Source organism: Taudactylus pleione, unplaced genomic scaffold (genome assembly GCF_031769625.1).
Source record: "Taudactylus pleione unplaced genomic scaffold, aTauple2 ptg000148l, whole genome shotgun sequence".
Lineage (NCBI taxonomy): Eukaryota > Metazoa > Chordata > Amphibia > Anura > Myobatrachidae > Taudactylus > Taudactylus pleione.
The window spans coordinates 1318458-1344505 of record NW_028284550.1 but is presented as its reverse complement, the minus strand read 5'-3'; the positions used below and the strand labels follow the sequence as shown (position 1 = coordinate 1344505).

Below are 26048 nucleotides of genomic sequence, written 5' to 3'. Positions count from 1 at the left end.
AAGTTGTGTAAGTGACATAGACCAGCGAGTATCGGCACACGCCTCGGTAGTATAGAGCCCTGGCTTATGTTGTGTGAGGTCTATCTCGTGTGCTTGTCAAATATTTGCATATCCCGTAGCTATGTAAAGATAATGGTACAGCAGCCACCGCTCAGCATATAGATTACCTGCGACTCGGCCACATTCCCAGCATACCTGGGGTAGTCACATGACCTGGTCTCAACAGCGGCACGCAGCCCTTGTACTGTAGCCTGCAGGTAGGCTTTATGTAAGTGCTGGAAGTCTGAGGCCCATACAAACCGCGTCTGTGATCGTTGCTTCAACTTTCATATTTGCTATTACCAGGCGACTGTTACGGCTTATACTAGGTTTATTTGGACTGCGCTGCGGACAGGAGTAAGCGGTTGTTAGGAGAGGGAAAATGTTTTGGGACCAATTTACATAAATATTGGCCTGTGGATCCCTGACGGTGCTGTCACCACAATTACCAAGATTGTCCTGTCGAGCGCACCAAGTAGCGATGTCCCAAGGCCGCCTTGCGATAGTAAATCATCGAAGTTATTTTTCTTTAGGCGCTTCAAAGGGTTAAGTGTCTATCCGGCTGGCAGCTCTCTTTTGTTGTGTTCATCCCTCCTGGATCTCGTCCATTTGGCTCAGGATGTATTGACTGGAAATAGCCTGTGTTTCTGTGTGGAGCCATTGTCCCTCGGAGCTGGTGTACCAGGCAGCTCTGCAATTTATCTCCCTTGGCCCGGGCCCACGCTTTGGGCCTCCCGTTGTAGATTTCTGTTTTCTTGCAGACGCTCAAAGCACGTTCAGGAATGCCTATCCGCTGTGCCGGGAGCATGGCGGCATTCTCATAACACCAACCTGCTGCCGTGGCTGGGCCGTGTCTGCATTATGTTTTTGGAGCTCAAGTAAAGCTTTTAGGCTGGTAATACTGCCTGTGCTGGATCAGTAATCAGGGGTCTCTCTCATTTTGACCGACCTAAAAACAGAGTTGTCAGCTTTATCCTCATCCTCATTCTCTACCTGCTATAGTAATATGGCATTAGTAGGTGAGGTAACTTTGGCCTGCGTCCCCCTTATGCCAGGTACACACTAGACGATATGTCGCGACATCGCCCATCGGACCTGCACGCCGAATGCAACATAGCCCCCGCCATCGCTATGTCGCTGCCGGCATCGGCGAGTATGTACGTACTGGCCGATGCCGGAAGCCCGTCGGGTCCCGTCCCTGAATGGGAGTTACCGCCCATTCTTGAGGTAAACTGGTCTCTGTGTATAGATCTTGCTGGAAATCTATATGTTAAAGCCACGTGATCTATTTTTAATAGGAGACTTGAAATGGAAATGTTGTCCGCTATAATGAGTGTTTAATGAAAGCTTGGACATCTACGTACGACTTGATAACGAGTGAACTGATTAGCTACATTGTCATGTATATTGGAGCAGCCAACAAAATGGCTTTCGCCCTTTTGTTACTAGCAGTCAGGGAGATGAGAGGAGGTGAAGGCCATGAGGAAGGTGCGGGAGATTGGAGCACCAGTTCATGTATCCCCCCACCGCTCAATGCCATTGGCTATCGGGGTGAGGGAGTGATGACGCTTATTGCATCATAGAGGACCTGGACCTCCCATTTCTCTGGGGAAGTAGGTGGGATCCTGGAGTCTGGTCTCTCTCTCGGGGAGTTCAGAAGAGCTGCCTTAAATTCTGGAGTGTCCCAGACATTTCGGGAAGGGTAGGCAAGAAATCATGTCTACCTTTCCGTTACATTAACCCAGTGTGGTAACCAACACACTGAAGAGAGCCCTGGGGCTGATCATACGTGATACATTAGCTTGTTCTGATGGAAGAGAAAAGAGATGGCCATTGTTGGGTTAACCTTCGATTGGTACCATTGGTGGATAACTTTGATGGTCTGAAACCATTGATAAGGGAACCATCTATGGTTTTACACACCGATGGTCACCCCTGCTTTGTTACTCAGTGGACCAATTGCATTGGGAGGGCATGGCTAGGCTCTGTGTCCCGGCGATCTTTAGAAAGAAAAACAAACATTAGGGGGCTCTGTATAATCGATGGCAGAGAACCATTGGATCTCCGCCCCCGATGGCAAACCATCCGTCATCGATTAGTTAACCACACTGGTCTACAAAAATAAACTTTTTTTTTGTATTTTTATTTTTTTTCCTTTCACAAGAATTAAATTGAATCTAAACGTATTTTTCGTGCTGAATTGGAATATGCATTCTGATTTTGTCCATCAGGCGAGGTTTTTTTTGTGACGTACGTTTTTAAAGTTTTATAAAATTAGTACTTCTGTAAGTGTAAATGATAACTATACTCCTCATTCTGGCTGACCTACAGAGTTGTAGATGATGATTTTCGGGCCTATTTTGCCTTTGGGATGTCTCTCTTCATGGTCCAGCAATAGTCAGCCACCATACTGGAACTCCCATCTGTCTCGGTACCTCTTTTCCATCGTAGAAATCAGCTGATGGAAACGCTCGCCATGCTCATCACTGACAGCCCAACGCCAAGGGGCCCAGTACTTAGCCAGATCACCAGCTTCACACCCAAAGTAAAGTCCATAATACTTACAAGTGGTGTGAAATTTCCCTCTGAGGTTAGAAGGCCACCCACATAACAGAGATTGTCTGGATGATTTAAGCACTTTTTGGCATTACTGAAAGTATTCTAACAGCTAATACAACAAATACTTGTGCTAACAGGCTCCTCTATGGTGAGAGACACCCAGGGGGCTGAGCCCCGATTGGAGGAGCCCAGCACACATGCTCCTCTGACCCGACCAGGAGGTCAGACTGCATGGAGATGGAGGAGGAGGAGAGAGTGGGGAGGGACAACAGGGGGACATATTGTGTGTATGCCCCTGTCTGTCTATCTGTCTCTCTGTGTGTGTGTGTGTATGATGGGTTATAAAGAACACGAACACACTATGCCTGATGGAAACATTCTAATCACATATTAGAATTCGGAATCTACAACTGCACTGGAGTCACTAGTAAGTTTTCTTGTTGACCAGCACCATCGATGATCCATGGCCATCCTAACACCGATGCTTCCTGTTGGAACATATTTGGTTTATTTGTTGTTGGGTCAGTGCTGTTACTACAGAACCGTGATGCCACTGTCCCCTGTTTCTCCACAGGTCGTCTCAACTGGTGGGCACAGGTGGACCCGTCCTACCAGAGGCTGCTACCTTTGGCGACCACGGGCGATGGGAACTGCTTGCTTCACGCGGCATCGCTTGGTGAGTCCTGTGAAATGTATAAAAGGACACTGTGGGGGGGGGGGGGAATCCTAAATATCTGTGGAAAGCTCTAACGGACAGCTGTGTCGTTTTAGGGATGTGGGGCTTCCATGACCGAGACCTCATGCTCCGCAAGTCCCTCTACACGTTGATGGATAACGGGGTGGAGAAGGAAGCTCTGAAGCGGAGGTGGAGATTCCAGCAAACCGTGCAGAATAAAGAGGTATAAAGGGGGTTAAACTACAGGGTCCCAAAAGCGGCCTCCCTCAAGGCACCCCAACAATTCAGGTTTTAGAGAGATCCATGGTTGAGCACAGGTGGTTAGATCAAACTAACTGATGTACTAATTGAGTCACCTGTGGTCAGTGATGGGTATCCTTAAAACCTGGACTGTTAAGGTGCCTCGAGGGCCCGAGTTTGGGAACCACTGGGTTAAACAATTGGCATCATATTACACAGGAGGAATCGCTAGTCCAGGACTGTCCGTGTGTCATGTGACCCATTTTGTGCATGAGGGGAGTTAATGTCCCTGCGGTGATTTATCCAGACCCTCACCTTGTCTCTGTACGTCTTATTGCAGTCCGGGCTGGTATACACGGAGGAGGAGTGGCAGAAAGAGTGGAACGACTTAATAAAACTAGCGTCCAGCGAGCCGCGGATGCATTACGGTACCAACGGGGGGAATTGTGCGGGGTAAGTAACCTGTGACATGCTCTGCTAGCCTCTTGTATACATATAGCATTAGTTTTTGGTTATTGTATCATATGTTATGGTATGGGCGTAAAGTAGGGCTTTGGGGCTGCGTCATGCCCGGGAGAAGCCGCCTAACGCAGCCAATCCTGTGCGTTGCCGCGTGCCATTTAGACGGGAGCTACAAACCATTGACTCGCTCCCTAGCTGCACATGTTCATGTTTTTAATACCTGGAGATACTCCAGAAGGCGATACGTTCCGATGTCGGCGTGAGAATGTTGGCGTTGGGCGGAGTGTTGACATTGCTGGAATGCTGAAAGCCGAGGTTTGGGTTAGGTTGCGGTTAGGGTTAGTTGACAAATCTCTGGAAAAACACGCAGTCGACAATTCGCAATGTCAGTATTATGTCAGCGCCGACACTTCGAATGTTGACTTATTATACCACACACCCATCCAGAATATCATTTTTGAGTGACTTTGGTCCAGTGTTTTTCCATTGCACATTGACTTTGTCTATAGCCCAGTACAAAGACACTGACGGGACCCTAAAATGGCTGCCAGCTGCGGCCACGTAAGTCTGTGAGATGGCGAACGACGACGACTGCACAGTTAAACATACGAAAAAGTACTTTAAATGTAATAAAAAATAAATGTAACCTTTTGGGGCTTTCCTTTCTCCGCCATGAGAGGGCATATAGAGGCAATCGCTATATGTAAATGCCCTGACAGCTAGAGAGACTGGCACGGCCCTGGGTATTCCTCTCGTCCTCCCCACATCACCGCTTTGCTGTCCTGCGGGCATTTGTGAGTCAGAGAAACCAGATGTGTTTAGCACACGCTGCTTTTTCATGCTGTCCCCTAGGCCGGACAGGACACGCCGTGTATGTATACAAACCTAGTTATAGAAAGTGCCTGGCTGTAACCCGTTCCCGTCTGAGAATGAGCGTGCTTTGTTTATACTGTGGCTGGGAGTGACTTCCCTTCTGTGCTAGGACCAGTGCGCACGCCACACAGCTCGGCCCCAAGACAGAAGCCCCTCGTTTTACCTTCTCACATCCGTCTCCAGCTAAACATCCTCCTTGGCAGCGTCACTTTTCCCTTTATGCAGATTTGCATCTATAATAAAAAAAATAAAATCTGCATTGTCGAATATGAATTGTCATGACATAAAAGCAAATGACTATATAAAAGGGCTGCAATACATAAAAGCAGTTTGCACTTGTATTTTACATCCGTTCAAAAATATAAATGTTACATTCTAAACCCCAACAGAACTCAAGATAATTAGCAAAGTGCGTAACCCTGAGTGCAAGCTGCTGTCTCCTCCTTTGACAGGGTGTCTGGTACAGATGTGTCCTCATACACTTAGCGTCTGTACACCATACATCATGAGACGCTCGCGGCAACCGATACTTTCTGAGAGGAGCAGCGTACCGGATTTTTTCTTTACATTTTTGTATGTTCGCATTGCAGACGCCACAAAACACCACACGCACAACGGAACTAGCGTGCGAATAAGCCGCGGACGCTGAATCGTACTTTGTATACAGATTTGGATTGAATCGCACACAGATGTACAAATGTCGCACATCAGATTGCTTAGTGTAATCTAGCACAGTAGTATTTATGGGAAGAGGCGCGATGTGAGGGGGAGGAAGAGGCGCGTTGTGAGGGGGAGGAAGAGGCGCGTTGTGAGGGGGAGGAAGAGGCGCGTTGTGAGGGGGAGGAAGAGGCGCGTTGTGGGGGGGAGGAAGAGGCGTGTTGTGTGGGGGAGGAAGAGGCGTGTTGTGTGGGGGAGGAAGAGGCGCGTTGTGTGGGGGGAGGAAGAGGCGCGCTGTGTGGGGGGAGGAAGAGGCGCGCTGTGAGGGGGGAGGAAGAGGCGCGCTGTGAGGGGGGAGGAAGAGGCGCGCTGTGAGGGGGGAGGAAGAGGCGCGCTGTGAGGGGGGAGGAAGAGGCGCGTTGTGAGGGGGGAGGAAGAGGCGCGTTGTGAGGGGGGAGGAAGAGGCACGTTGTGAGGGGGGAGGAAGAGGCACGCTGTGAGGGGGGAGGAAGAGGCGCGTTGCCGGGGGGGGGGGGAAGAAGAGGCGCGTTGCCGGGGGGGGGGGGGGGGAAGAAGAGGCGCGTTGTGGGGGAGCCACCCGGGACCTGCCGAGAGGTGCTGTTCGCAGTGACTTGAGCTACAGTGTATGAGGACACATCTTTGCGCTTAGAAATAATCTTGCTGTTTCCATATGATCCCATATATATGTATTTGACAACATCTCCGGTTGTTAGATAGATAGATAGATAGATAGATAGATAGCCCATCTTAGGGCCTGATTCAGAGGAATTACAGAGCAGCACACAAGCAGCTGTGCAATTCCGTCCATCTCAAATGCTAAACAGGAAACAGACATCTCCTTGCTGCATCTGCGATCGCAGTCGCAGCCTGGGTTCACCATCGGAACAATCTCTACCATCGGTTGCGATGGTTGCCACTGTGGCCAGGCTGAGGTAGCTGAAGCTTACCGCAGCTTGTGAGGCCAGGAAGTCTGCGTCCCTGGATACAGACCCTGGCCTCAACACTCCCAGAAAACAGGAGCGACGCACTTCTGGGAACGCAGGCCGTCTCCGACCCGCACCTCCCCCCGAAACGCTTCTGCCTGTCAATCAGCCAGGGGTGTGTGGAAACTGTGTGCAAGATCGCAGGACCCTTCCTGCACATCCGTAGCACAGACCACTTACTATTGGAGGTGTGCGCTAAGCATCGGGTTGGCGTACATCTCTGCATCGGATAAATGAGGTTGTAATGTACGCGCCTGTTAGTCCGTAGCGTTACACAGGCACCGGCAGCTGACTTGATGCGTGTAATTATTTTGCAGAGCTGAAGGCTCGGAGGAGCCGGTGTACGAGAGCCTGGAGGAGTTCCACGTCTTTGTACTCGCTCACGTTCTGAAGAGACCCATTGTGGTGGTGGCGGACACGATGCTGCGGGACTCCGGGGGAGAAGGTAATGCGCTCTCCTGCAGCGTTTAAGAGTCGGAGATTGTTGGTGCCTTTCAGTATTTTGTTTTCTTCCATTTTTGTATATGTTGAACTGTAAACTGTCGTGTTTACTAATAATTACCTATAATGATACCATGTTATTCAGGTGTCTTACTGCTCTGTCCCCCTGTTAGTGTAATTCTGGTGACTTCATTCTCAGCTTAGTCATTGGGGGTAAGGGGAACCTTACACATATTTACTCACATCTCTATGGTGTGTGAGCAGGAACGGGCGAAGTTATATTAGTGCGCAAAGTTCTGACGGAGTGTGCGCTCTGTTCAGCAGCCGGGACGTTACCTTGTTGATGCATTCGGTGAGGAGGGGGATTGTATTGGTATCTCTCTGGCTCTGAAGCTATAATCCTGCATTGCGCGCTCCCCCATCACATCAGATAGTGACATTCCTTTCCCCCACTAAAAATAGAAAGTGATGACTGATAAAAGCAGCCGGAAAACCGTCCCTGTACACAGCACAGCTGGGCTATCCCTAACACATGTCCCTGTACACAGCACAGCTGGGCTATCCCTAACACATGTCCCTGTACACAGCACAGCTGGGCTATCCCTAACACATGTCCCTGTACACAGCACAGCTGGGCTATCCCTAACACATGTCCCTGTACACAGCACAGCTGGGCTATCCCTAACACATGTCCCTGTACACAGCACAGCTGGGCTATCCCTAACACATGTCCCTGTACACAGCACAGCTGGGCTATCCCTAACACATGTCCCTGTACACAGCACAGCTGGGCTATCCCTAACACATGTCCCTGTACACAGCACAGCTGGGCTATCCCTAACACATGTCCCTGTACACAGCACAGCTGGGCTATCCCTAACACATGTCCTGTACACAGCACAGCTGGGCTATCCCTAACACATGTCCTGTACACAGCACAGCTGGGCTATCCCTAACACATGTCCTGTACACAGCACAGCTGGGCTGCCCCTAACACACACATGTCCCTGTACACAGCACAGCTCGGCTGCCCCTAACACACACATGTCCCTGTACACAGCACAGCTGGGCTATCCCTAACACATGTCCCTGTACACAGCACAGCTGGGCTATCCCTAACACATGTCCCTGTACACAGCACAGCTGGGCTATCCCTAACACATGTCCTGTACACAGCACAGCTGGGCTATCCCTAACACATGTCCTGTACACAGCACAGCTGGGCTATCCCTAACACATGTCCTGTACACAGCACAGCTGGGCTGCCCCTAACACACACATGTCCCTGTACACAGCACAGCTGGGCTATCCCTAACACATGTCCCTGTACACAGCACAGCTGGGCTATCCCTAACACATGTCCCTGTACACAGCACAGCTGGGCTGCCCCTAACACACACATGTCCCTGTACACAGTACAGCTGGGCTATCCCTAACACACACATGTTCCTGTACACAGCACAGCTGGGCTATCCCTAACACATGTCCCTGTACACAGCACAGCTGGGCTATCCCTAACACACACACATGTCCCTGTACACAGCACAGCTGGGCTGCCCCTAACACACACACATGTCCCTGTACACAGCACAGCTGGGCTGCCCCTAACACACACACATGTCCCTGTACACGGCACAGCTGGGTTGCCCTAACACACACGTCCCTGTACAAGGCACAGCTGGGCTATCCCTAACACACACACATGTCCCTGTACACGGCACAGCTGGGTTGCCCTAACACACACATGTCCCTGTACAAGGCACAGCTGGGCTATCCCTAACACACACACATGTCCCTGCACACAGCACAGCTGGGCTATCCCTAACACACACACATGTCCCTGCACACAGCACAGCTGGGCTATCCCTAACACCACACACACATGTCCCTGTACACAGCACAGCTGGGCTAGCCCTAACACACACATGTCCCTGTACACAGCACAGCTGGGCTGCCCCTAACACACACACATGTCCCTGTACACGGCACAGCTGGGCTGCCCCTAACACACACACATGTCCCTGTACACAGCACAGCTGGGCTGCCCCTAACACACACACATGTCCCTGTACACGGCACAGCTGGGCTATCCCTAACACATGTCCCTGTACACAGCACAGCTGGGCTATCCCTAACACATGTCCCTGTACACAGCACAGCTGGGCTAACCCTAACACATGTCCCTGTACACAGCACAGCTGGGCTATCCCTAACACATGTCCCTGTACACAGCACAGCTGGGCTATCCCTAACACATGTCCTGTACACAGCACAGCTGGGCTATCCCTAACACACACATGTCCCTGTACACAGCACAGCTGGGCTAGCCCTAACACACACACATGTCCCTGTACACAGCACAGCTGGGCTATCCCTAACACACACACATGTCCCTGTACACGGCACAGCTGGGCTATCCCTAACACATGTCCTGTACACAGCACAGCTGGGCTATCCCTAACACACACATGTCCCTGTTCACAGTACAGCTGGGCTATCCCTAACACATGTCCCTGTACACAGCACAGCTGGGCTATCCCTAACACATGTCCCTGTACACAGCACAGCTGGGCTGCCCCTAACACACACATGTCCCTGTACACAGCACAGCTGGGCTGCCCCTAACACATGTCCCTGTACACAGCACAGCTGGGCTGCCCCTAACACACACATGTCCCTGTACACAGCACAGCTGGGCTGCCCCTAACACACACATGTTCCTGTACACAGCACAGCTGGGCTATCCCTAACACATGTCCCTGTACACAGCACAGCTGGGCTATCCCTAACACATGTCCTGTACACAGCACAGCTGGGCTGCCCCTAACACACACATGTCCCTGTACACAGCACAGCTGGGCTGCCCCTAACACACACACATGTCCCTGTACACGGCACAGCTGGGTTGCCCTAACACACACGTCCCTGTACAAGGCACAGCTGGGCTATCACTAACACACACACATGTCCCTGTACACAGCACAGCTGGGCTGCCCCTAACACACACACATGTCCCTGTACACGGCACAGCTGGGTTGCCCTAACACACACATGTCCCTGTACAAGGCACAGCTGGGCTATCCCTAACACACACACATGTCCCTGCACACAGCACAGCTGGGCTATCCCTAACACACACACATGTCCCTGCACACAGCACAGCTGGGCTAGCCCTAACACACACATGTCCCTGCACACAGCACAGCTGGGCTATCCCTAACACCACACACACATGTCCCTGTACACAGCACAGCTGGGCTAGCCCTAACACACACATGTCCCTGCACACAGCACAGCTGGGCTATCCCTAACACCACACACACATGTCCCTGTACACAGCACAGCTGGGCTAGCCCTAACACACACATGTCCCTGTACACAGCACAGCTGGGCTAGCCCTAACACACACACATGTCCCTGTACACAGCACAGCTGGGCTGCCCCTAACACACACACATGTCCCTGTACACGGCACGGCTGGGCTGCCCCTAACACACACACATGTCCCTGTACACGGCACAGCTGGGCTGCCCCTAACACACACACATGTCCCTGTACACGGCACAGCTGGGCTGCCCCTAACACACACACATGTCCCTGTACACGGCACAGCTGGGTTGCCCTAACACACACACATGTCCCTGTACACAGCACAGCTGGGCTAGCCCTAACACACACACATGTCCCTGTACACGGCACAGCTGGGCTAGCCCTAACACACACACATGTCCCTGTACACAGCACAGCTGGGCTGCCCCTAACTCACACACATGTCCCTGTACACAGCACAGCTGGGCTAGCCCTAACACACACACATGTCCCTGTACACAGCTGAGCTGGGCTGCCTTAACACACACATGTCCCTGCACACAGCACAGCTGGGCTGCCCCTAACACACACACATGTCCCTGTACACGGCACAGCTGGGCTAGCCCTAACACACACACATGTCCCTGTACACGGCACAGCTGGGCTAGCCCTAACACACACACATGTCCCTGTACACAGCACAGCTGGGCTGCCCCTAACTCACACACATGTCCCTGTACACAGCACAGCTGGGCTAGCCCTAACACACACACATGTCCCTGTACACAGCTGAGCTGGGCTGCCTTAACACACACATGTCCCTGTACACGGCTGAGCTGGGCTAGCCCTAACACACATGTCCCTGTACACAGCACAGCTGGGCTAGCCCTAACACACACATGTCCCTGTACACGGCTGAGCTGGGCTAGCCCTAACACACATGTTCCTGTACACGGCTGAGCTGGGCTGCCCCTACACACACACATGTCCCTGTACACGGCTGAGCTGGGCTGCCCCTACACACACACACTCTCTGTCTCTCTCCTGCTCCTACACACACACACACACACACACATAATTAGTTGTCATTGAGCTAATAGTGATACTGGACGCTGATCCTGTAGTTTGGACCTAAGAAGCCTGGGAGCTGTGCAGGCAGAGCAGTGCTGCGCTGTGTGGAGACCGTTCTGCTATTCATCATAAACCTCCGTGTCCCATTCCTGCCCGTCTGTGTTCTACATTCTGACTCTGCGGCATCTCTGAATGCAGCTGTTGAATAAACCCTTTCTTTGGCATATGATGTGATGTAGTGACATTATAATGTCCAGCTGTTTGTGGTATTACAGACTGGAATGGGCTGTGTGTCCCACAACCGGTCTATGGAGCTGGAAATTGGGATTTCTTTAGTAATAGAGTTACGTTCTACGATATAGAGAAATGAGCGTTCGTCTGCCATCAGATGCCTCCTTAATTCCCCAAATATAGTGGCATTAATGTGCTCTGCTGCTCTTTTGGTATATACCCAGTTGTGGCAGCTTTAGTACCAGCAACAGGCCATGTTTTGTGGATATCTCTAATCATGCACAGGTGAGCTAATCTATTTTGCCGGGTCAGTAATTCTCCCACCTGCTTCAACAGGCAGAAATCCTCACAGCATGGCCTGTTCAGGGATACTTGAGGGTGGAGGCAGAGAACCACTGCCTTGAAGGATTATTTCGCAAATCCTTTTTGGTCTGGCTTATTTCAGTCTCCTTTGCCTGTTTTTTGCTCCATTTACTCTTCTGAAGGGTCCCCTGGAGCCTGCATTGCTCTGCCAGGATTTCTAGATATTCCTGCTGGCACAGCTCCTCCAAGTTCCCTAGATGTCCTTGCTGGCACAGTTCCTCCAGGTGCCCTAGATGCCCTTGCTGGCACTGCTGCTCCAGGTTCCCTAGATGCCCCTGCTGGCACTGCTGCTCCAGGTTCCCTAGATGCCCCTGCTGGCACTGCTGCTCCAGGTTCCCTAGATGCCCCTGCTGGCACAGTTCCTCCAGGTTCCCTAGATGCCCCTGCTGGCACTGCTGCTCCAGGTTCCCTAGATGCCCCTGCTGGCACGGCTCCTCCAGGTTCCCTAGATGCCCCTGCTGGCACGGCTCCTCCAGGTTCCCTAGATGCCCCTGCTGGCACGGCTCCTCCAGGTTCCCTAGATGCCCCTGCTGGCACGGTTCCTCCAGGTGCCCTAGATGCCCCTGCTGGCACAGTTCCTCCAGGTGCCCTAGATGTCCTTGCTGGCACTGCTGCTCCAGGTTCCCTAGATGCCCCTGCTGGCACTGCTGCTCCAGGTTCCCTAGATGCCCCTGCTGGCACTGCTGCTCCAGGTTCCCTAGATGCCCCTGCTGGCACTGCTCCTCCAGGTTCCTTAGATGCCCCTGCTGGCACTGCTCCTCCAGGTTCCTTAGATGCCCCTGCTGGCACTGCTGCTCCAGGTTCCCTAGATGCCCCTGCTGGCACAGTTCCTCCAGGTTCCCTAGATGCCCCTGCTGGCACGGCTGCTCCAGGTTCCCTAGATGCCCCTGCTGGCACGGCTCCTCCAGGTTCCCTAGATGCCCCTGCTGGCACGGCTCCTCCAGGTTCCCTAGATGCCCCTGCTGGCACGGCTCCTCCAGGTTCCCTAGATGCCCCTGCTGGCACGGCTCCTCCAGGTTCCCTAGATGCCCCTGCTGGCACGGCTCCTCCAGGTTCCCTAGATGCCCCTGCTGGCACGGCTCCTCCAGGTTCCCTAGATGCCCCTGCTGGCACGGCTCCTCCAGGTTCCCTAGATGCCCCTGCTGGCACGGCTCCTCCAGGTTCCCTAGATGCCCCTGCTGGCACGGCTCCTCCAGGTTCCCTAGATGCCCCTGCTGGCACGGCTCCTCCAGGTTCCCTAGATGCCCCTGCTGGCACGGCTCCTCCAGGTTCCCTAGATGCCCCTGCTGGCACGGCTCCTCCAGGTTCCCATGGTGTGCCAACTGGCACGCCTCCTCCAGGTTCCCATAGTGTGCCGGCTGGCACTTCTCTTCTAGGTTCCTTGGCTGTGCCTGCTTGCTCTTCACCTTCGGGTGTCTGAAATACGAGTGGTCCTCCTTGCCTTTACTGACGTTCAGGTAATTAGTATCATCTGCTATGCGTGTAGATTCTGACCTTGAGCTCTCATTTCTTCCAGCATTTGCCCCAATACCTTTTGGAGGCATCTACCTTCCTTTGGAGGTCCCGGCGAGCAAATGCCACAGCTCCCCGCTGGTCCTGGCATATGACCAGGCCCATTTTTCTGCCCTGGTATCGATGGAACTGAGCAAACAGAGCAAGGATCAAGGTACAGTATGTGCTGGAATATATAGTGTAGTGTTTACGGCAGCAATGTGAAGGATCTCGTGAAGGAGTTAGATGATTGGTCGGATGAACGTTCTGCGCATTGAGCTGTGCGGTTACAAGAAGCCAGTGAAGTCTAAGGGGGGTTCTAGCTTCTCTAGACTGAGCAGGTGTCAGATAGTTTGATTATGGTATTTTATAACCAGATTCATGCTGGGAAGATGATGCACAGTTAGTACGATGAATGTTTTTCTCACGTGACTCTTGTCTTCCCTGCATACACAGTGCCTTTCATCCCCCTGACCGACTCTGGGCACAAGTTACTGCCGGTGCACTTTGCAGTTGACCCGGGCAAAGACTGGGAGTGGGGCAAGAACGACAGCGATAACGTGCGGCTGGCAGGGTACGTTACAGCCACTCATTTCATCTTACAGAATGTAATGCTCAGGGCCCGAGCAGTACGGGTTGTCAGGATTTCCCTGCAGCAAGTGAGTCAGACGCCAATCCAAATGCCGCCACATCAGGAGATTGTTAGCACCATGAAATACGCACATTGGCGGAGGCTACGTGAAATGGCGTTTCTGGGTATCAGCTGGGCTGCCACCTTGCCAGCGCACGCCAGACATGCTTTCATGGGCTTGTAGCCAGACTTCCGTGTTATTCTGACGCAAACCTATGGCGAAGGGATTCCTGCGTCTGCCGGATGTCTTGCACCCAGCGTGGCGCTGTTGGAAGTGTTGATACTAATGATGGCGAGAAAGCACTGGGCAGTGTAACTGTGTGCATGAAGCCGTACGGGTGCCCGCATTAGCATGGGGCAGGAAGTCTGGCTGGCACGGCCGTCGGCACTTGTGGGCGATTTATGTCTGACTCAGAATCTTGCAGCATTTGGTGTTTTAATGGTTAGCTAAGGATTATGGGAGATTCGTATCATCAGCTGTTGTAGTTTGGATTTACCAATCTTACCAGTTAATGAAATTGTAGTGTAACAAGCGATAGACTGATTGATTCGGGTGTGGATTAAATGATCTTCAGTAAAGAGGTAATCAGTGACTAGGTAGACACCAACTGATAGACAGGCAATATGGCGCCACACAAAAGGTAGACATGTATGAAGATCGACAGGTAGAAATGGTCGACACAATGTATTTTTTTTATCTTCAGCCTAACCCTCTTGAAGAGCCTCGCCCAGAGGCTCCCAAACTCTGTCCTCAAGACACCCTAACAGTCCAGGTTTTAAGGCTAACCATGCTTGGGCACAGGTGACTTAATTAGTGCCTAACCCTAACCGTTCCTCCTAGTGCCTAACTTTAACCCTCCAGTAAGTGCCTGACCCTTAAAGTGTTGACCATGTTTGTGTCGATCTTTTGACCAGCTGACCTTCATTCATATCGACCTTTTGTACATGTTGACCTATTGTCTGTCTAGCAGTAGGTGTCTACCTTTTTACTGTAGATCTATTGATTGGAACCCAATAGACTTCTATAGATTTAGATGGCTAGATAAATAGATATAGATTGATTTTCATAGCTAGATTTAGATTGAGGATAGAGCCCCTGATTCAGAGCCGGACGCTCTGAAAGAGTGCTCGCTCTGAATCGGGGCGTTTTTTTTTTTTTTTTTGTGCGGCCTCCTGGCCGCTCGCATAGCTGTGGGTGACCACCCACAGCTATAGCGAGTGGCCAGGATGATGGTCGCGATGGTCAAGACCATCGCGACCGTAGGGCTTGCGACGAGACCCTTGTGGTAGGGTCTCGTGGCCGCAAGCCCCAGAGAGTTTGTGGTTCTAATAGAGCCGGAAGCTCTCTCACTGACATCACTGGTGATGTCAGTGGGGCCGCCCACAAATGGCAGGCGTTCGCTTGGGAACGCCTCCGTTTGTGAAGCCACCCCCCGACTACGCCTCTCAAACGGGGCGAGCTGTCAATCACCATCGACACCTCGCCCCCTTTGGTGCGAGACCCGGAGCGACGGAGCGCCCGTCGCTAGCCTGGTCTCGCGCATGCGCACAACGGAGCCGGCTCCGTCGTGCGCATGCCCAGTGGGCAAACATCGACCCGGTTGCGAGCGCTCAGCGCTTGCGACCGGGTCTGAATCAAGCCCAGAGATGCACTAGTAAAGGCATATTACATTAGAAAATTGTCACACACTGTACTATCAGTGCTAATGGTGTCATAGAAATTGTGTATTTTACATGAAAAGCAAACTAGCCCACACAGATCATAATCAGCACTAGGTAAATATTTTTCCCATGCACTAAACCATATCCCCTATGTACGGCCACGCATCACCTGCCTGTGCACTATGGGGAGGGATGTAATGGGCAGCGAATTAGCCGTTTGATATAAAATGTTAATTTAAGGCAAAAGCAAGATGGTTCCCCCTTAGTAACAAGCAGCATTTTATATCTGACTGCTAACTCACCCAAATCTCTGCACTATTAAAAACCTGGCTGCCTATTACGTTTGGCCCTGTACATTAGTTCCAGCATACTACATAAACGCTGTCCTGGTACTGAGGCTCCTCCAGGCTACTTCTACTCCTACACCTTATCCTACATCACCTGCATAATCACTGTGCCTCAGTCCCTGCACTCTGCATCACTCCTCTTATCTACTCCTACACCTTATCCTACACCACCTGCATAATCACTGTGCCTCAGTCCCTACACTCTGCATCAGTCCTCATATCTACTCCTACACCTTATCCTACATCACCTGTATAATCACTGTGCATCAGTCCTCATATCTACTCCTACACCTTATCCTACACCTCCTGCATAATCACTGTGCCTCAGTCCCTGCACTCTGCATCACTCCTCTTATCTACTCCTACACCTTATCCTACACCACCTGCATAATCACTGTGCCTCAGTCCCTACACTCTGCATCAGTCCTCATATCTACTCCTACACCTTATCCTACATCACCTGTATAATCACTGTGCATCAGTCCTCATATCTACTCCTACACCTTATCCTACACCTCCTGCATAATCACTGTGCCTCAGTCCCTGCACTCTGCATCAGTCCTCATATCTCTACTCCTACACCTTATCCTACACCACCTGCATAATCACTGAGCCTCAGTCCCTGCACTCTGCATCAGTCCCCATATCTACTCCTACACCTTATCCTACACCTCCTGCATAATCACTGTGCCTCAGTCCCTGCACTCTGCATCAGTCCTCATATCTCTACTCCTACACCTTATCCTACACCACCTGCATAATCACTGTGCCTCAGTCCCTACACTCTGCATCAGTCCTCATATCTACTCCTACACCTTATCCTACATCACCTGTATAATCACTGTGCATCAGTCCTCATATCTACTCCTACACCTTATCCTACACCTCCTGCATAATCACTGTGCCTCAGTCCCTGCACTCTGCATCAGTCCTCATATCTCTACTCCTACACCTTATCCTACACCACCTGCATAATCACTGGGCCTCAATCCCTGCACTCTGCATCAGACCTCATATCTCTACTCCTACACCTTATCCTACACCACCTGCATAATCACTGTGCCTCAGTCCCTGCACTCTGCATCACTCCTCATATATCTACTCCTACACCTTATCCTACACCACCTGCATAATCACTGTGCCTCAGTCCCTGCACTCTGCATCAGTCCTCATATCTACTCCTACACCTTATCCTACACCACCTGCATAATCACTGTGCCTCAGTCCCTACACTCTGCATCAGTCCTCATATCTACTCCTACACCTTATCCTACACCACCTGCATAATCACTGTGCCTCAGTCCCTACATTCTGCATCAGTCCTCATATCTCTACTGCTACACCTTATCCTACACCACCTGCATAATCACTGTGCCTCAGTCCCTACACTCTGCATCAGTCCTCATATTTCTACTCCTACACCTTATCCTACACCACCTGCATAATCACTGTGCCTCAGTCCCTACACTCTGCATCAGTCCTCATATCTACTCCTACACCTTATCCTACACCACCTGCATAATCACTGTGCCTCAGTCCCTACACTCTGCATCAGTCCTCATATCTCTACTTCTACACCTTATCCTACACCACCTGCATAATCACTGTGCCTCAGTCCCTACACTCTGCATCAGTCCTCATATCTCTACTTCTACACCTTATCCTACACCACCTGCATAATCACTGTGCCTCAGTCCCTACACTCTGCATCAGTCCTCATATCTACTCCTACACCTTATCCTACACCACCTGCATAATCACTGTGCCTCAGTCCCTGCACTCTGCATCAGTCCTCATATCTACTCCTACACCTTATCCTACACCACCTGCATAATCACTGTGCCTCAATCCCTACGCTCTGCATCAGAGTGGTGCCATCCAAACTTACCGACATACCCAGAAATGATCCAGTCCATGTTTGTTGGGTAATCTCTGGTGGACCAATCATTGTTGAGCCACAGATAAGCCGCATCTGCACCACACAGACGCTCCCAGCGCCTACTCATAGAATCTGTGAAGGCAAAACACTTCTGTATATTAGGGCTGATGTAATATTGACCAGTATGTTCCGAAGTGCTGTTTACTACTGGCCACCACTGCATAGAGTACAAACACTATGGATGTGCCGACATAAAGTGATAAATGTTAGTACAATGTGTGTTCTTTCTCTTCCAGTGTGACGTTATCGTTGGAAGCGAAGTTAAACTTGCTGCACAATTACATGACGGTGACCTGGCTGTCTCTGCCGTGTGAGATGCAGGTATGCGGGGAGTGTACACAGCTTCCTTTTCCTTTGTATGCTAAGACTTGTGCCTCTGTGTGCCCTGGTTAAGTTCCCTGCCTTGTTTTTTTAGGGCATTGGCTGCGAACCATTATTACCAGATCACAAAACAATGCAGTATATTCCTTCATCAACGTGTATATAACTGTAGCACCAGCATCCTCCAGGGAGGTTCCTGGTCCCTTATCCCCAGGCTCTTCGTCTCCGAGATAAGCCTAGGTATGATCGGATCATCTTTCCGTAACGATATTCTGATACGTGTTTTTTTGTTCCTCCTTACACCCAGGCTCCTCTCGCCCAGCCAGAGTCTCCGACCGCATCTGCTGGGGATGACGCACGGTCCGCCGCCGAGTCTGGAGAGTCTGACAAAGAGTCCGTTTGCAGCAGCTCCGCCAGCAACGGGGGCAGCAAGACCGGGAAGGAGAAAGACAAGGAGAAAGAGAAACTGAAAAAAGAAAAAGACAAGGAGAAAGAAAAGAAACGCGCGGACTCCGTGGCCAACAAGCTGGGCAGTTTCGGGAAGAGTTTGGGGAGCAAGCTGAAGAAGAACATGGGCGGGTTGATGCACAGCAAGAGTGGGAAGTCGGGGATGAGCAACGGGCAAGCGGACACATTGGAGAAGAAAAAGAAAGGGTCCGTGAAGGGAAGGAAAGGCAGCAAGGATGACTTGTCCCAAGGCGAAGCGTCCACGTCGTCCGAGAAGTCCTCGCTCAAGTCGTCCACGGACAAGACCCAGAATGACCCTTACAAGTACAGCCACGATGTCAAGCTGAGCCTCAGCATCCTGCGGGCAGCCATGCAAGGAGAACGCAAGTTCATCTTTGCCTGCCTCTTAAAAACCAGCGATCGTCAGCCTTACCAGAAGCAGATGATCGAGCGGTACCTAAGCGATGCCGAAGATCGGTTTGAGGCTGAGAAGAAGCAGAGAGAGGCAGAGAAAAAGTCCCTCATGAACTGTGGCACGACAAAGCGGTTGGAGCAGGACGTGTTGCAACCTAAATCCGACGATCTTCTCCCACTACCGACCTACTCCCAAGTGACTAATAACTATGGGATGCAGGGCATGGAGTACAGTGGGGGCATGAAATCAGCCCTGCCTTCCAGTTACTCCGGGGGCTTTACTATCCCCAGACCTTCCATAGTGAACACATCGGACAGTCCCCATGCTCACAGCTACCAGGACAGTAGAAGACAGGTAGCAGGCGGCTCTTGCAACAATCTGCCCTCCTACGCCACTCTCCCACGGCACTGCATGCAGGCCTGCCCTCACCCTTACCCGTCTAGCCTGCCACACGGCGGCCTGCTTCCTCCCTCAGAGACAGAACTTCCTCCGGTCTATCCTGCAGAGGGTGACCAGACGGTCTGCATCGCGCACAGCAATGGCTACAGAGAGTACACAGACCCCAGCTCCCTGTCCAGGGCGGTAACGTCCGACAGCGGCAAAACGCGGACCCTCTATAATTTCCAGCAGACCAAGTGTAAGCAGATACACTGCACTTTTTATGGACACCCAGAAACGGGGAACTACTGTTCGTGCTGTTACAGGGAGGAACTGAGGCGGAAAGAGCGGGAAAAAGAGGCTTTAATTCACAGGTTCTGAGGAACATTATCTGGTGTTTGACTTTAAAATCCTTGAAGTGTTCCAGTAGGGGCAGCATAGGGGAGGTTGCAATACGGTCCCTACAGTGTTCTCCTGTAAGGGTTACTCGAGTGTTGTGAACGCCCCCAGAGGGGTACATTCAGTAAAAAAAAAAAAAAACAAAGTGTGCAGCTTCTAGATGGTATCTAGGACAGGCGAGGATAGCACCCATGTTTCGGAACGTGGAATTAAAGGTTATAAGGAGAAAAATAAATGAAAATTGGTATTTTGTATGTGACAGATTTTCAAAACGCTGACTGTCTCCTTAGCACTTTAGATTTAAAAAAAAACAAAAATAATAATTAAAAAAAAAAAAAATTCTTATTTAAAATAAAAGACTGATTTGGTTTGGAGAAAGTTAATCCCTCAAGTGCTGGGAGCATATTTTGGGCATGTATTGGTGCATCATTTTGGCAGAGAAGGGATCCTCAAACAATAAACTCGTACATAGTCACACCATTCCCATTGCCTTAATACCTGCTTCAGTTGCTTTGCAAAACCGCTGTCACTGATGGTTAAAATCACATATCCCCCCTCCACCTCCCTCAAGCTTAGAAGCAGCAGTTACCTCCTCCCCTCATCGCCTGTGCGGAGCGGCAGCCATTTTGTGTGCTAAGGCAATATTCATGAGACTGCTGCCTCCTTCACTGACAGCTAGTGGTAACACTGAGGCACGAGGCAGGAAGGTTGCAGTTTTTACTAAATACAATAATATTTCCACACATACTATGGGGAGGGTATCCAATTAAATGCAATATTTCCGCTATTCTCTCAATAATTTCGTTTTCGCGGTTATTGTGAGAAAACGATTACTTTTGGTTTTGTAGTTTTCGCGGTATCCAATTGCAAGCGAGCTTCCGTAAAGATCTCCCGAATACCGACCAATTGTGCGATCGGGGAGTGGGAACTTATCACACTGGGGTGTAGTCCTTGCACCAGTTTGACCAGCGTGTTTCCACTGCTTGCCTGCACTGTTCCCAACATAATTTTCCCTGAAAAAAAAAATTTTTTTCCACTTCTATGTGTTTTCTTGCAAAATTAATGTTCGATAAAATTGCTTATAAGTATAAATTTGGGTAATTTGAAGCCACTTTAAAAAAATAAAAAAAAAACGAAAAAGTACACCTCTAACACCCCCCGACAATCTTAAACCTGCCTCTCCCACTCATACAGCACCCCCATATACCTGTCCCACGTCAATTAACCCATTGTCTGCACTTTGCGCTCCTTCACCCCAAAAATGACGTCATTATTGGTCAAATTAAGCTAATTTAGCCAAAAATAGAGGTTTTGCACAAGTTATAAAAACCAGCCCAACCCCTGAAAAATTCTCACTCGCTTGTAATTGGATAGATTTTCTGTGAAAAGCCAGTGTTTTACTATGGAGATTTCTTTTCTCGAGATAAATTCTCTGGAGAACAATTACGAAATTTTCTCGAAATACATGTAATAAGATAGGGAAAAACGTTCTCATGAAAGTTGTACCATGTGACCCTCGGGTTTACGGGAGAAAACAGGTTATCGCATCAAATTGGATACCTCCTTATAATTCCATCGCCAACCACCTTACATGGCTGCACAATTTCGGTCCAAGAGCCAGATTCTCTTGCTTTAGATAATTCCAGTAGATGATTTGCGTGTCAGTCAGTTAAATAGCCATCTTGAATGTAGCAACTACATTATATTGGAAATATCAAAGTATTCTGGTTTTTTGTGTGTTTTTGTAGGTCATGCCTCAGCGTGTTTTGATGGCTCGGTTCTGTATCCCCCATCAGGATAGTTTTTTTAAAAACTTAAAAAAAAAAACAACTAAATTCACAGATGTGGACTAGGCCTAATTTCCTAGTACACCTCAACACAGCAAGCAAATTGCTTCTAGGCCCCAAAGTTGTTACTGCAGATCCATCAGTTCTGGGAGGTTTTTACCATAAATTAAATCTAAAATGATTTATTCGAAATATAGAAGCACTTCGGTGGTTCAGTAATCTCTATAAACAGTTTGTACATTATAACAAATAACGGCAAATAAAAAGCTGGTACTAGACCGTAAATACATGTTAAAAAAAATCTACTACCAATATCTGAAACCCATTTTCTGTCTATGTAAAACAATGGAAACAAATATATTATATGAATATATAGAAATTAGTTTCATGCCAAACTCTTCACCAAGTCAGTAGGAATGTCAAGATGTATAAACCCTCAAGTTTTGGAGGTATATTATGCCCTCTCCCCTTCTGTTTATTAAAGTGTACCCAGCGCCTACAGACAGTGGAGGCAGCCATTTTGTGGAATGTACTAATAAGCAACCTATCCAATCACTACAGGCCGTGGAGGCAGCCATTTTGTTTGCTATACCAATACACAGCCTATCCATTCACCACAGAGAGTGGAGGCAGCCATTTTGTGGGCTGAGCCAATGAGCTGCCTATTCATTCACCAGGAGCTAGTGATATCATTGACACCTCTAAAAAAATTTTGATTGTTTTATAGGTGTCATTTGTTTTGTTCTTTTACCATGACAAACTAACACCAGCTTTTAATGCAATGCTTGCCCTAATGAACACTTTCTGTTCTCAAAAGTAATAAAATCACCCTGGAGAGTCCATATAGCAATAAACCTTTTACTGCTAACAAGTGAACTTATTTAATTTTTTGTTTCAGTTGACCCATAGAAATTCAAAACCACATTCACTAATATAATGTGTTCTGCCAGGGTAGTAGCTACAGGTGTGCAAGCAGTGCCGCCACTCAGGGCCTTGTGGTTAGCACCCTGTAGCCACTAGCGCTACTGCAGAGCCAGGAACTTCCAGCCAGGCACTCTGCAGCACATGGACCTGCCCAGTGCTCTACTTACTGGAGCCCCGCCCCCTAGACGTGGCATCATAGGTTTATGGTTCGGGGTGAGGCTGGCACACAGCACTGTGCTCTCTCCCCCCACCAAAATGTTATTTTGTGGCTCTGCTAACCAGCTTTCATCGTGATATGTGTTTCCCATACTACCTCTGTTCTGGCTGATAGAAATATCTATTAACAAAAAATATATATATATAAAACGTTATATATATAAATATATTATGCCTGTGGCTCTATTTTGAAGAGCTGAGAATACTGTAACGGACCCTGAGGAGAGAAGAAGGCGGGAAAGATATTTTTGATATTGTGACGTTTTAAATTTAATCTTTGGGAGGGAGATCAAGTATTGATTGATAACTTTGGTTTTGCTAATTGTCTGCACCACGAATTTGCCTTTTGTGTGATATTTTTCATCGCGTGGGTAGTATCATCTCACGTTATATTGTTTCAGATCGTTTGTAATCCAAAGCTGACTCCATTTTGCTTTGGTTCCTTTATTGGCTTTGCAATTATTTTGTTTTTCTGGACAGTTTAGCCATAAAAAAACACTATGTAAATATGATCTAGCAATGACATAAATGTTTTATTTTATGCAATGCATTGAATGATTGTTTTCGCTGTATTAACTTTTGAATTTAAAGATCAAAATCTTTAGGCACTTTCTCACGTCTGTCATGTTTGTTCTTTTTTTTTTTTTAACCTTTCTACCAACTACAAATTTATTTTTCATACTCTGGAATGCAATATGTATAGTATGTTCGTCATCTAAAGCAGTGGAGGCAGCCATTTTGTGAGCTGAATCTAATATACATGAGTATACAGCCTATCACACCATGAGTGACATTGCTGGGGTATAATGCACTATTTTAGCCCATAAAATGGCTGCAAGTCGGTGACCGATAGAAAGTTACTGGTCACCTCGGTGATGATTTGGTGCATTCAGGGTATAACATTATTTCAATGGGATGGGCAGAAAATACAGCGGTTTGTTTCATTAAGGCTAATGTGGGCAATCAACTTTCCTGGTTTAGGAATGAAAGACTTTTTTTTTTTCTCTTTAATATTTAAATAAAATAAAGACATGCATAACAGTTTAGATTATTCTACATGGAAACTTTTCAGGCTGTCACACATTTTTTATATATATATATATATATATATATATATATATATATATATATATATGTCTTTCCATTGCCTACAGTGGAGGCAGCCATCTTTTGTGGGCCTGTCAGTTCATTAGAAACTAGTGACCTCTGGTGTTTTGTGATTATTGGTTCCGCCCTTAAAATGTCTGCCTGCCAACACTGTATAGCAAATCAGTCACTTTAAAGCAGGGGTATTCAACAGTGGCCTCGAGGTGCTGTGGAACTACACATACCAGCATGCCCTGCCACAGATTTGCTAATAGGGCATGCTAAAACTGTAGCATGGCATGCTGGGATGTGTAGTTCTATAGCAGCTGGAGGGCTGAATGTTAAATACGCCTCTTTTAAAGGAATACCTTCCTAAACGTTTATTTTTTTTATTTTTTTTTTATTCATGTTTGTCTTGCTTTAGCACTAATGCTCTCATCTTCAGTGTGATCCAGCATCTGGATTTAGATATTAAATTATTTTTGGATACAGCATCTCCATTAATTGTGTTCTATATGCAGACCTATGCAAATCTTCCATCTCAAGTCTGCAGATTTTTTTTTTTTTTTTTTTAACCAGTGTTGCAAATTGCAGGAACATGATGAGGATTATACGGATTATTTGCACATTTCTGTCTCCTTCTAATTACAAGTGTAATGAACCTGTTGTAAAGTATTTGTATATCTGTGTGCGTATGTGTGTGTGTATAAAATATATATATATTATACACGCGCACATACACACATATATATATATATATATATATATATGTGTGTGTGCTCCCATCCTCTTCTAAACTGACAGCGTGATCCGCAGAGGCACCCGTGAGGTGACAGTTAGCAGTATTTGCACAAACCTTCCTAACTGTAGAGCACAATATGGAAACGCGCAAGGCTGTAACTGCGAGGCGCATTGTTAACGGAATGTTTGAAACTTTCTTTTTGTTTGTTTTCTCGGCAAAAGCTTTAAATAACAAAACCATTATGTTCCGAGCAGCATTGCCACTTAAAATTTATTGCAATAAAATAATTCATGTTTTACCAATGTTCAGATTTTTATTGGTTTCTTGTCAGGTTTTATTTTCTGACCCAGGGGGTTGGGTGGGTGTTGATGCAAATTCTTAATAGATGGAACATTGGTCATGAGCTGAAGTGCCTTGAATAAAAAATATATTGCATCATATAAAATTGTGCGTCAATTTTACTTTTAAATTATGGGTTGGATTTGTTTGAATAAAAAGTTTTGGGGTTTTTTTGTGCGTGTTTTTCTTTTCTCTTGTATTCTGTGAAAAGGATTCACTGTTGTGTGTTTTTGTTTTTATTTGTTGGTTCTAGATCTTTTCCAGCAGCATTTATGGGCTACTGTGGGTTGTTGTGTTTTTTTTTTTTTTTTAACAAATTCTTTATTTTCAAAGAAAACATTTTTTGTAGCAAATAACAATGGTACATAATCTGTACATAAAAAAAAAAAATAATAATAATAAAGAAAATTAACAATTGTGCATACAAAACTTGTACATTAAAATCAGGTACAACAAAACCTACACGGAAAAAAAAAAAAAAGAACTAAACTGGTTTCCAAACAATTAAATCTTCTGCTGATAAATATATAGACAGAAGTCCCAAAATGTCTTAATTAAAACTAAAATACAACAAATGACACTATAAAGAAAATGTAAGTAAAAATAAATAAATATAAGAAGGGAGCGGGGTGTGAAAGGGTCAGGCAGACAATAGACACGAAGCATAAAAATTCCTAGCATCAGTAACATCAATAAACTAGGGTCGCGGAATGAGGGCTGCATTAGAATCAGGGGATTTGAATTCAATCCACCTAAACCACAGTCGTAAACTCAGAACGTTATTCAGGGGCCAAATAAAGAATATCATCCATGGTCATGTAGAAGTCAAGACGTTGACACCATTTCCCCTTTGGGGAACCTGAGAGCGCCAGTGGCCTGGAAGCATCGCCCTAGTGGCATTGTTGGTATGTCCAAGAAGCTTTTTTTTTTTTTTTTTTGATATATAGATACAGGGATGGACGTATGCGAAAGCAACCAAAAGTCTGGACCAAATAGTAC

The 26048-nt window shown here is 48.2% G+C and overlaps 1 protein-coding gene across 1 annotated transcript in view; it reads left to right on the top strand.

Annotated features, from left to right (window-relative positions):
* The window catches only part of OTUD7B (OTU deubiquitinase 7B), a 64607-nt gene extending 39599 nt beyond the window's left edge, over positions 1–25008 (top strand). Inside the window, exons 4-11 of the mRNA XM_088474168.1 lie at positions 3173–3274; positions 3370–3497; positions 3855–3967; positions 6828–6955; positions 13442–13591; positions 13873–13990; positions 18232–18316; positions 18624–25008. Of these exons, the coding sequence (XP_088330294.1) occupies positions 3173–3274; positions 3370–3497; positions 3855–3967; positions 6828–6955; positions 13442–13591; positions 13873–13990; positions 18232–18316; positions 18624–19937 (2138 nt within the window). The 3' untranslated portion in view covers positions 19938–25008. The remainder of the gene's footprint in view (positions 1–3172; positions 3275–3369; positions 3498–3854; positions 3968–6827; positions 6956–13441; positions 13592–13872; positions 13991–18231; positions 18317–18623) is intronic.
* Positions 25009–26048: the final 1040 nt, after the last annotated feature.